The sequence below is a fragment of the Eulemur rufifrons genome, chromosome 7, assembly GCF_041146395.1.
Source record: "Eulemur rufifrons isolate Redbay chromosome 7, OSU_ERuf_1, whole genome shotgun sequence".
NCBI lineage: Eukaryota > Metazoa > Chordata > Mammalia > Primates > Lemuridae > Eulemur > Eulemur rufifrons.
In genome coordinates, this window is record NC_090989.1 from 157,427,543 (window position 1) to 157,439,926 (window position 12,384).

Genomic DNA, 12,384 nt, shown 5'->3' on the forward strand with positions numbered 1-12,384 from the left:
AGGCCACACAGTGGCACTCAGAGCTCCAACCTCTGGGCCTGCCCAGCCTCTCTCTCACCTGAGTCCTTCTTCCTCCAGGTTCCGGATGCTTCCAGCTCCTGTCCCTTCCTCAACGTCAAAAGCTGCTCAGGAAAGAATCCTTGATGGGGTTATTTTACATCTTAGTGTGAACGAGCCTCTGAGGGATATGAATTTCCAGTATCCTAATTCTGGAATAACAGCCTTTAAATCAAGTGAAAAGAAATCCTATGACCTGACTAAGGAAGATATAAGGGTGAAGAGGCTGCCCTAGACCCTCTAAAATCACCTGCCCTACTCTTTACTGAAACAAGTCCTGGAATGGCTAGCCAAGGAATGGCTGCTAATAAAAAAATGAGGGCCGGGTGCGAGGGCTCACACCTGTAATCCCAGGACTTTGGAGGCCGAGGCAGGAGGATCGCTTTAGCCCAGGGGTTTGAAAATACAGTGAGCTATGATATTGCACCAGTGCACTCCAGCCTGGGCAACAGAGTGAGACCCGTCTCTTAAAAAAACAAAAACAAACGAAACGAGGACCAGGCTGGACTGAGAAGATAAGAGAGAGAAAAGTCCAAAAACGATGTGAACGCTGCTTGGGTGGGAAGGGAAGAGGAGCAAAGAAGATGCCGGGCCTTTCAGCGGCAGGCACGGAAGGCTGTGTCACACAGGCCAGGACACAGCCCTTCCCCCAGAGTCAGGAATCACAGTCCCAGTCACAATGGCAATGGAGGGAGAGATGCTCCAACGAGGAACACAACGGTTCACGTACTCAAGCTATTTGCCCACCTTCCTTATGAAATTGAAGATTTCTTTTCCCTTTTGGAGGAGGAGGGGTACGAAACAAGAAAAATCTTTATAAAAATGTGAAGAAAATAGTTTAATCTTTTGTAAACCAGCGGACTAGTGTGAAACTAGCAACAGGAATACACGATTAAAGAAAAACAAAGGCAGGCAAGGCCCTGCTTGAATGGGGCCGTGAAGTAGCTGGGAACGGGGCAGAGTAGACAGCACCGCCAGAGCCAGGAGATGCCACTGAGTGAGCAGCACAGCAGTGTCCCCTTGCCGAGGGACCCCAGGCCAAGTCTGAAGTGCCCAACACTCATGCAGCCAGAGAAGCACAGAAAGTCAGCCATATTGTCATTTTCACCAGCAGAGGCTTCTTTCTTTCATAAAAGCATGTGCCTTACAGACTTGTTTCCATGGAGAAGTAGCCTCACGATATTTTAAGTGGTACTTAAAGCCAAAAGTGTGATTCCCCTACAAAATCCTTCTTGGGTAAAGTGAGGCAGCCTGGCCCACATGTATATAAGCGCCCTGAGCTAACAGGTGTAGCTCTAGGGCGCCAGCAGGGGACAGAACCAGAGGCCTGTTCGGGGCCAACGGAACTTCAGGGAGGCAGCCAGGGGCAGAGAACAGCAGAGGGCCTGTCGCCAAGGTGCTCACAGCCCAGGAGGCAGGTACTAGCAACGGGAAAACATGTGGCTATGGGCACTACTCTTCCTATTAACAGGGAAATAGGAGTGGGAAAAAGCCCCAGGCTGCCGTCCCAGCCGGTCGTCCTTCCAGAGGACCTGGCCCTGACAGCAGCTCCCAGGGGACAGCAGGGGAGAGATGAGACAGTGAGCACCACCATCAGACTCGAGACCCTTGAGGTCCTGCTCCCAAAGACCTTGGAAGTCACAAGGCTGCTCATGCAACAGCAGCTCTGCTCCTGCAGCAGAGAACAGGTGCTGTGGGCCATACACGTGACGGGTCCTGGGCCTGCTAAGGAGGACGAAGGGGCACACCAACCTTGGGGCATCACAGTCACGTGGGCCTGCCTGCCTTCTGTGTGAGCTCCCACCGACCCCACGGGACAATCCATTTTTCTGAGTCAGCATGACCCTGCCCTACAAAAGCATGACTGAGGCCACACTATTAGAGGGCCTCTGATTGCTCGGGACACCTTGCATTTAGCTACTTTCTCCCTCTGAGTAGATAAAAACATGCCAAGGTGACTGGGCCCCGGTCTTGGAATGCTGCTAGGTCTTGATCCTCGGCCCCTTGGCAAGTCGATTTAAATGTATACATTTTAATGCACGATATGAGTTGCCCTTCCTGGCCCTCTCTCTGGGTGTAAACATGGAAGGTTTGAGGACATTGTCCAGAGGACTATTAACTATTAATGTCCAAGATAAAGTTTGTGCATGTAGCTCCAAAGGGCAATCATATCCAAAAGGAATTAATACACTGATGAAAAAAGGAAAACACTTTACCGCACTGGAACCATGCTCGATGATCTCACCTGCAGGGTACACGGTGCCAGGTGCAGAGAGCCTGGGCTCCCACTGCAGCTTGGAGGCCCAGCCCCCAGCCTGCCACTCTTGTCCTGGGGCTGGGATTCAGTTGTACCGACCAGTGCTGGAAATAGGGGGTCAGTGGAAGGGGCCTGATTCAGTAATACTTGCCATATAAAATTTACCCTGACTGTCTTATTCTCAGGATAAAAAGATACAACTGTTCAGCCTTAGTTGTTGTCTGTACAATTTCCACTCGAGAAGTTACAGAAGCTGCAAAGCAGCTCCCACGGCATCAGTGTCCTTCAGAGTCCCCCTCTGTCAGGTGGCCAGACCAGGAGTCTCCAGTCAGCTCTCACCCACCCTTCAATCAACAAATCCTGAGGGCCCGCTCTGGGGAGGGCTGGCCTGGGGACACAGTGGGACCATGATAGGTGACATTCTCCCTAACTCGCTCTGGGAAGTGTGATAGGAAAAGCTTCATGATTTCAATTCTCGGATATCTCATTGAGTAACATTTTTCCTTCTCCAAAAACTCAGCCCACGGTGTTGACGCGGGGAAAGCCACAACTCCAGGGCCACACTTTGCCCTTGTCTGGCGTATAACATCACGTCTCCTTCCTTCTTTCACAGAAGAAATGAAATATTCCTGTGAAGGGCAGAGTAACGTGGCTACATCTCTTCTTCTGGGCCAGATGGCTGTTAACTATTAACATCTAAGATACAGTTTGTTGGAGCACGTAGCTCCAAAGGTCAATCCCATCCAAAAGGAATTAATACATTTTTAATAAAAAAGACAATGCTGGTTAAAACAAAATGATGAAAGAAATCTTATCTATTTTCACAGGGCTTTTTGGTCTTCATTTCAAAACGAATCTCGTCCTTCATATTCGAGACGTCCGCTGGATGGCAGGTGTTTCATCGGCGGTTCCCTCTGACATCTCGCCTCCCGGGTTGCCCTCACCGCCCTGCACAGCCCCCAGAGCACTTTTACGCAGAATGTGTGTCCCGCCCACAGAACTGCCCCGTGGCTGGTGCCGGCGCCACAGGCGTCAAAGCATCTCTGAAGTCACGTCGTTTTGTCAGTGAGTCTGGACATTCCTAACTGAGTCCTGAGAAAATGGACCAGCTTGGTCTCTGTGAGGCATGCTGTTCCGAGGGTCATTCCCAGACAGAAGGCCCCCACGGCAACGTGCGCCAGCCTGGCTGGCCAGCCCCGCTCACAGCAGAGGAGCACCTGGGGAGAGAAGCCACCGTTAGTGCCAGCTCCTCAGTCTCTGCCTCCTTCCCCTGGGACGAGCCAGGGAAGACAGCTACGGTGCCAGATTCCAACTCACATAAAAGGCATGGCAACCACACACTGTGGGCCTACTCTCTCCCCACCGGAAACATTCTTTAGTCACATCTACCATAAGATGCTGCCCTGGAGGCCTGCGGAGGGGACAAGAGGAGGAAACGTGTCCAGTTGTAGGCAGGGCAAGAGGGCCTAGAGGGAGGGACACTGGGACAGCCCCCAGAAGCACCTGGTGTGAAAGCTGCAGAGAGTCTCACCTCCGAAACACCAGTAATCCCACCACTGAGGGCAAACACCCCGAGGAGGACCGGTGACAGGTACAGGCCGGCCAGGGGCCTGTAGGGGCTCTCTCGGTAGTAGCGGTGGATGAAGAAACAGCTCTGTATGATCCGAATGCCCATGTTAAAGCAGTTGGCCAAGATGAAGCCCACGCTGCCGCACCAGCGGGTCAGGATACAGGACAACACCAGGAATGAGGATGACAGGGCCAGCATCGTGAAATTGTACCTGGGGAGAGGGAGATAAGCCAGGTGATGGGTATCTTGCCCCAAGACAAGACTGCTGCAAAAAAAGTGGCCACGAACATCAACTCACACAAAGAAACTGAGTTCCCATAACTCCAGTTGAGTTCCCATAATCCAGGTTTTCATAACATCGGATGCTACATGGATTAACATGGAAATTCCCTGTCCCTCTGACCCCTGCACAGAAGAGTAAGAAAATAAACTCAAGATATTTATGTTTTTTAAAGATCATAATTGGTGAAGTGATACTTTGTGATCAAAATACATAAAAATCCTGTTCAGCCCAAGTCTCCAATGTGAGGCACAAGAATGTGACCCGGGTAATAATTACATATTGGATGCTAACTCTGTGACAGGCCCTGCGGGTAGTGCTGCGGACGTACTGGTGAATGAGCACACACGACCCAGACTCAGCGGAGCTTGGATTTGTTTCACAGACATGGGAACCAGCACAGAGAGGCTGAGTAATTTGTATAAGGAGCAGGCAACACTCCAACCTGACTCCTGGCCCCTAAGCTTCAGCACCCCACGCTGCTTCCCCGGGAAATGCAGCATGAGTAACCTTGGGCACCGGACTTCACTCAAAGCAAGTAACTGGCTTGCAAAATGAAATGTGAACTGGAACCAAAGCCTGGATCACTTTTGGTGTTTTTCCAGACTCTTATACATCTTTCCTCCCGCTCCCTGTCTCTCTAGAGCTCTTCGGATCCTGGAGCTGAGTGGATTATACTATTCCCTTCACTTCTCTCATTTCAAAGCAGCATATCACGTAGTTATTTTCAGATCTCCGCAAAGGAAACTGAGTCTCAGGAAATATAAAATAGCTGCCATCGTCCTCCAAAAGGCTTGTGGCATAGCCATGAACAAAATTCCCCCACCAGTGGTTTCTGCCTAGCACACAGCAGGCACTCTAACTATACAGTTGTAAGCTGGGTGTGGTGGCACACACCTGTAGTCCCAGCTACTCATGAGGCTGAGCCTAGGAGTTTGAGACCAGCCTGGGCAATATAGCAAGACCTTATCTCTTAAAATTTTTTTTTTAAAGTATATAGTTGTCAAGGGAACCAAACTGTAGGTTCCCAAGCTGTGTCTGCTAGGTTAGGTAACCTCAGAGGCCACCACCCAGGTTCTGCACGTGAGAGGTGGTGAGAAAGCCACTGTGTCCCCTGAATGCCCAAGTATAGGTCCTTAGGCTGATGAATCCCAAGGTTCTACGAAGATACACTTTATCAAAGTGGGTGGTAAGAATACCACACACAAACACACAGAATACTATATTTCAACAGGGGAGGTGTGCTTTCATCCAGGATTCCATAGAGGGAGTTTATTTACTTCTCAGTCAAGAGACAGTCTCCTTTAATGAGCAATAGAAACAGAAGAGTCCACATCTACATAAGGGCAGTTTTTTCACTATTAATGGGTGATCAGAATGGCCAACTTCATAACGAGCTACTGAATGGGATCTATCATAGACCAGTACTTTGACCTCTTTTTCAAAAAGAGGCAGATATGTAATCTGTTATTTTTTCAGAAACTATCTCAGAAAGGTCTACGGTACCAATTCTTGGAGTTTACGCCACAGATTCACAAACCTTCAAAGTCATCCTCACCCAACTCCAAGTAAAATGACAATAATGAATGAAACCAATAGCTAATTTTTTTTTTTTTGCAAGCAAGAAATGAAGTTTATTGAGGAAAGACCAGATAGGTTTACAGAGCAAGAGCAAAATATAGATTTGCAGAGTAAGAGCAAGACACGTTCACCACAGAACGGCAAACAGGCCTCTTATCATAACAAAGAGGCCACCAATAGCTAATTCATGCTAATTCAAGCAGAGATGCATTCAACAGTGTAGCCTCTTTGGTATGGCCATTTGGGAAAAGCTGGTAATGACAAGGTCCACTGTCTGTCACTAGAATAGGGCTCTGTAGCTGTTGAACTTTCCAAAATTCACAGATCTATAGCTATAAAGGCATAATCCACTTCAGGAAAAAAATGAGAATTTTAAAGATACAATTAAAATACTACTTTTAAATCAAAGCAAAATGATTAATAAGTGATAATATGGCTATTTTATAAGGTTTTGTTAACATAAACAGTAAATTATTTATGAATGCTTATTTCTCCACAGTCCAAAGAAGACTTGGGACTTAAAATCAGACTTATTAAAAGATGGATGGTCAACGATACCAACTGAAGCACCAACTGAAGCATCCCCCAGTGGGTGCTAGTTGAATACATCAAGGCCATACAATATTGCCTTTGCAGCCATGAAAAAGATGGCACTGATCTCTTAAGTGCCAAAGTGAGAAGATCATACTCATCCTTCATTGACAATTATGGAGGCAGTGATGGCATTCAAGGGCCAACAAATCAGACAAAGGAGCTGTCAACTTGGGCCTTTGCACTACTCACCTACTCACCCCTCTGCCTGGAAGGCTCTGCCCCATCTTTTTTTTTTTTTTTTATACAGGGACTTGCTCTGTTGCCTAGGCTAGAGTTGCAGTGGCTTCATCATAGCTCACTGCAACCTTGAACTCTTGGGCTCCAGCAATCCTCCCACCTCAACCTCCTGAGTAGCTGGGACTACAGGCGTGCACTACCATGCCTGGCTAATTTTTCTTATTTTTTGTAGAGACGGGGTCTCGAACTCCTGGCCTCAAGTGATCCTCCTGCCAAAGTGCTGGGATTACAGGTGTGAGCCACCACACCCAGCCTGTCCCCATCTTTGACCATCTTCTCAGTCATCCAGGCCTCAGCATAAATGCTGCTGTGATACAGGGGCCTGCCCAGCTTACTCAATCTAAAGGACACCTACTGCTCACTATCTAACCCTGTTTTATTTATCAGCACAACATTTCCTTATTATTATTATTATTTTTTTTGGTCTCTTATGGTCTTGTCTGAAACATTTTCTTATTAATTTACTTGTTTGCTATCTGCCTCCCCCACTGTCAACTCCAGAAGAGCAGAGATCTCATCTGTCTTGTTCATTGCTGTATTCCTAGAGCTTAGAACAATGCCTGTTAGAGAGTAGGTGCTCAAAATTATGTGTCAAATGAGCAAAAGAAAATGAAACAGCCTTAAGAAAACAGAAAATTCAATATGGTATAATAAAAAATCCATCAATCAGATTCTATAGATGCAATTTTTTTTTTAAAAAAAGAGCAACTTGCAATTCAAAGGATGTTCTAATATTTCATATCCAACCAAATACTCTATTTTTATTTATAAAAACATTGGTTAACCTGAAGATGGTTAAGTAAAAGCCCATGTTTTTATCAATACTTTTTTTTCAATTCAGAATCTGAAATGTCCAATGTAAAGTCATTATAATCGATTATAACATTTAACTAAGCTATTTATTCTACTATAAAAATCCTTGTTAGAGTTTTATGTCTGGTTAAAGACACAGGGCTGGAAAAAATGCCGGGGTCTGTGACAAGCCCAGGCATTCCATGTGCTCAGACCAACACTGGGGACTGGGGCCAGGGGGCCCAGACAGAACCGGAGCTGTTGTGTTTTACATATGTCTGAAGAGTGAGCTTAAAGTCACATTGTGCTCTAAGAGGAAGTGAGTTACCGCAGATGAGAACTGTATTAGAAAGTACTCTAGCTCTGGTTTTTTCTATGTTGACTAATACCATGAAAATAATTTTCTAGATGTTTATATACTATCAAAATTCCATCACAACTAACCTAAAAAGTTGTTTCCTTTGGTTTAAGGCAATAGTAGAAGAAAGCAAGCAACCAGACACTGTCTATATTCCCTCATAATTTGGTTGCAAGTTTCTTTTTTTTTTAACATTTTAAATGGGTTTAGTGTTGACTCACCCTCTCGACATTAATGCTGAAGGTGTTGTAACAAGATTCCCTGCAAAGAGATATACGCCTAGTCCAGGCTCTTTCCACTATGCTACAGTGCCTCACATAGCATGTTTTAAATTATATTTTTAAATTATTCAATGTTAGAAGCAGTTTTCAAATAAAAATGCTATATTTTCAAAGTTAAACTTAAATAGACCTGTTCATCCATGGGGGGCATAAAAGGATAGTCTCAAAGCAGTTCCATAGCTATAAATGTAACCATCTGAGGTGAAAACCATGTCTAGACCATTATTTTAAAACTATGCGTTGTGAACTACTAGCAGGCTGGGAAACCAATTTAGTAGGTCATGACATGGCATTTTTGAAAAATAAAATAGAATAGAAGGCATCGGTGTGTCCTGTGCAGAACTGGGGTACTTCCTGCTTTGTGAACCCTTGTTTCGGTTCCATGCCCTAGGTATACACTGGGTCACAGTGCTCGGTAGAGTCTTTACTATGAAAGCTGGTCTGGAACAGCAGTTTCCACAGCCCTAGAATCAGAATTGCCTGGAGCTGTGTAATAAAATAGATTCCCCGGCTCAAGCGTCCTGAAATTCTGATTCAGCTGGGCTGGGAGGGGACCAGGGGGACTAGGAGAATCTCATCAGTCTGGGCTGGGACCTGCTGGTCTAGATTCTAGTTCTCAACCACTGTGTAGCAAACAAAGTCACCAAGCTTCTACGTGAGCCAGCCCAAGATGGGAAGCACAAGATTAGCAAGTTACTTCATTTTGGCTAAAGGCCATGACTGAAGGTGTACCTTCTAGGTTACCTACCTGTCGACCTCCTCTTTGCTCATGGCAGCAAACGTGAAGCACTCAGTGACTCCATTGATGGCAAGCAGGAGAACGTAGAGACAGTAGGAACGCAGCAAAACGGGACCTACAAGGAAATAACCCACTAAGGCTCCAGAGCCCAAATGAGAGGCCTCAGCTCAGCTGAGCGCTCGGTGAGCGCGAGAACTGGGCCACGAGACTCGCTAGTTTCATCAGTGGGCAGACTGCACGCTAGAGCCTACAGTCTGAATTATCTGGAAGGACTCCCAGCATTCCACAGCATTGACTAAATAATCAGCTAAAAACTAAAGGACAATTATGACTAAATGTACAGATCTCTTGCTGAATAACTAAAAGCTTATCTGGCCAGCAAGCAAATCTGTTCATTTTTTCAATCAGCACAAAGAGGCCTACTAGTTTGAACTCAAAGATAATAGGGACCCTGCATGTTAAGGAATCTTGGTTGAGCAGGTACAGCAGAAAAGACTTTCAGGAAGGGCTCAGGATCCAGGACCAGCAGGAAACTACTGAGACAGAACATTCACAAATCCACAGTGAGAACCAGGGCCCATAATGGTATTTTCTTCTAAAACAAAGTAATGCAATGCCATAGCTAACTAACAAGCTTTGGAAAAGTCTGCTAACCAGAAAATAGGAGCCTTACAAACGAGATTGATCCCCCTCTTTCAAGAGAGCCATTATCAAGGACCTCACAAAATAAACATACACCCAATGTATGAGCCAGCAACTGCACCCCTTAGGTACACATCCAACAGAAATGAATGCACATGCTCACAAAACACTTGTACAAAAATATCTGTAGCAGTTTTCTTCATAGTAGCCCAAACTGACCATCAACAGAAGAAAAGATAAATGAACGTGGGCCATCCATACAAAGGAATATTTCTCAGCAAGAAAAGAGAAAAAAAAAAAAAAACAAAAACGACTGATCCATGCAAAACCATGGATGAACCTCAAAAACTGTATTGAAGGAAAAATGCCAAATACAAAAGCACACATGCTGTATGATTTCATCAGTCTCTGATTCTTTTTAAGAGCAACACTAATCTACGGTGATAGCAATCAGAGGAGTGGTTGTCTCTGAGGTGGTAGGGGCAGTTGGCCAGAAAGCGTCCTGAGAGAACTTTCTGGGGTAATGGAAATGTTCTATCTGTCAAAACTCAATCAAATTGTGCTCTTAAGAGAACAGTATTTTACTTTATGTAAATCATACCTCAACAAAGAAAAAACTTCACTACTAAAAGGAAAGGAGGGGGGACTGAATTTCCAGAGTCTCAGAATCTGGAACTCATTCAGGGTTTGTGAAAGCTGTTTAATATAAAAGATCCCCATGCTGTGGGGACCCTAAACAGTTTTATGGCAGTCACAAAATTACACCAGGGCAGCCCTGTTGCCTAGTAAAAAACTATTTCCCATGGCCCTGTTGGATGCCCCATTTTATCACATCACATTGGATTTCATTTGTCAAGTTGCTGCAGAAAGTAGCCTGGCCCCTGCCCCAACCAAGGGTGACTCCAGGAGAGGAGGCAGGGACCAGGCTCTTCCTCTGAGTGGTTCAAGGCTAAGCCCAGCGTGCATCTTGCTTCTCCCCACCCTCCCCTCCCTGGAAGCAGCAGAGAGGGATGGGGCCCCTCTTACTTGGCACTTGAATGCTAACAGCATGTGTGGGCTTGTCTGAAGGTGGACACAGTGAGCTGCTTTGAGGCACAGAGAACACAAACTCTGGCATGAAGCAGTGACTCAGTAAAAGGTCTGTGAGTCAATTTGGGGAATTCATGGATAGAACCTTTAAGTGTGCATTGAATTAAGGGGTGTTATGGGCTTGAACTGTGTCTTTCCCAAAAAGATATGTTGAAGTCCTGACCACCAGTAACTCAGAATCTGACCTCATTTGGAAACAGCGTCTTTACAGACACAAATCAAGTTAAAATGAGGTTATTAGGCTAGGCCCTAATCCAATTTGACTTGTTCTTATAAAAAGGAGAAATCTGGACCCAGAGACAGACCCACAGAGAGAACAAAGCCACGTGACTGGCACGATGCGGCTGCAAGCCAAGGAGCACCAGAAGCCACAAGAGGCAAGGAAGGACCCTCCCCTCGTACCATCAGACAGCACAGCCCTTGCCGACACCTTGATTTTGGACTTCTAGCCTCCAGAACAATACATTTCTGTTGTTTAAAGCCATCCAGTCTGTAGTACTTTGTCATGGCAGCAGTAGGAAACTAATAGAAGGGGACAGAGAAGAAAAACCTTTTCAAAAGTAAAGGAAAGGTCAAAAGCTGAAGTTAAGAGCAAAGAAAACACAAAAAATAAATAATAATAAAAAAAAAAGAAAAAAAAAGTAAAAGAAACGGGCAAGAGAGAAGCACCTAAGAGACAAATGTGAGAAAGCTTAGGGAAATTCAGTGAATATGTTTTTCTTAAGGATGGAAAACCTAGGTGTAAGAAGGGTTTCTGAGAAAAGCCTGCAGAGCACTTACAAAGCCCCTAACTATATGCAGTGCTAATCCCAATCAATGCAAAGCAGAACCACACCCTCTACAAAGGGCTGTCTGTGCCGTGTCCAAGTCCAACATTTGGAGATGGCCAGTACAGGTCACGGTAAGTCCACTTCAAGGGTGAAGGCAAAGACAAATACAAAACTGGGGACAGCAATGTTGTACGTTTCACTTTAAAAACTAAGGTGATGGGGCTGAGCCATGGCGAGTTGCCATTATTTTCTGATTAATCCAGGAAGACTTTCTGGACAAAGTCAAGTTTTGTGACGTATTTAAATGATCAAAAAAGATGGTAGGTGAGCTGAGTGTGATGGCGTGCCTGTAGTCCCTACTTGAGAGGCTGAGGCAGGATTGCTTGAGCCCAGAAGTTTGAGGTGCAGTGAGCTACGATTGAGCCACTGCACTCTAGCCTGGGCAACAGAATGAGACCCTGTCTGGAAAAAAAAAAAAAGACCAAGAAACCAGAACCATTCTCAAGACTGTTCTCTCTGAAGATGAGACTGGGAGAGCACATTTTTGAGTCTAAAATTATTAATGACTTGAACATATTACCTTAGAACCCAATGAACACTGACCTCTCTAACTGATAAATCTATTATCAATGCTCAAAATGGGCACCAGCACCTCATTTGAGTAAAGGGACTACACAATTGCAGTACTTTATCTCTTCTTTTTAAAAATTAATTTTTTGGAGACATTTTGGTTGTCATATTTATCTCTTCTGTGATTACTCCACCAGGTGAACATAATAATGACAGGACAGCCCTCTCCTCATGGCAACGTCCTGTGATTGTATTACATTAAAGGCTGTTCCTTGGTGATTGTTTTCTAAAGGGGCAGAACTGCTACGAAATAGTTGAGTTCCCAATCTCTGCACATAAACTTACTAATGCCTTCCTAATGAGGCCTCCCTGCAGTTGCCTGATGGAAATGTCTTCTCACAGCACAAGCTGCAGGGAGCTCAAACCACTTCATTGGTTTCACAGCAGGTGTTTCTCCAAACTTAATGACCTTTGCTCTAGTGTAGAAACTTGGCCCGTCTTCCCCTAATACCAAAAGTTTGGGCCCCATTATAGTGGAGACTATGACATGCCAGTGAACCTGTAAAA

At 45.3% G+C, this 12,384-nt stretch overlaps 1 protein-coding gene across 1 annotated transcript in view; it reads right to left on the reverse strand.

Annotated features, from left to right (window-relative positions):
- Positions 1 to 3,101: 3,101 nt before the first annotated feature.
- The window catches only part of RFT1 (RFT1 homolog), a 33,035-nt gene continuing 23,752 nt past the window's right edge, over positions 3,102 to 12,384 (reverse strand). The window contains exons 11-13 of the mRNA XM_069473703.1: positions 8,756 to 8,861; positions 3,846 to 4,095; positions 3,102 to 3,531 (exon numbers count right to left, since the gene is read on the reverse strand). Of these exons, the coding sequence (XP_069329804.1) occupies positions 3,364 to 3,531; positions 3,846 to 4,095; positions 8,756 to 8,861 (524 nt within the window). The 3' untranslated portion in view covers positions 3,102 to 3,363. The remainder of the gene's footprint in view (positions 3,532 to 3,845; positions 4,096 to 8,755; positions 8,862 to 12,384) is intronic.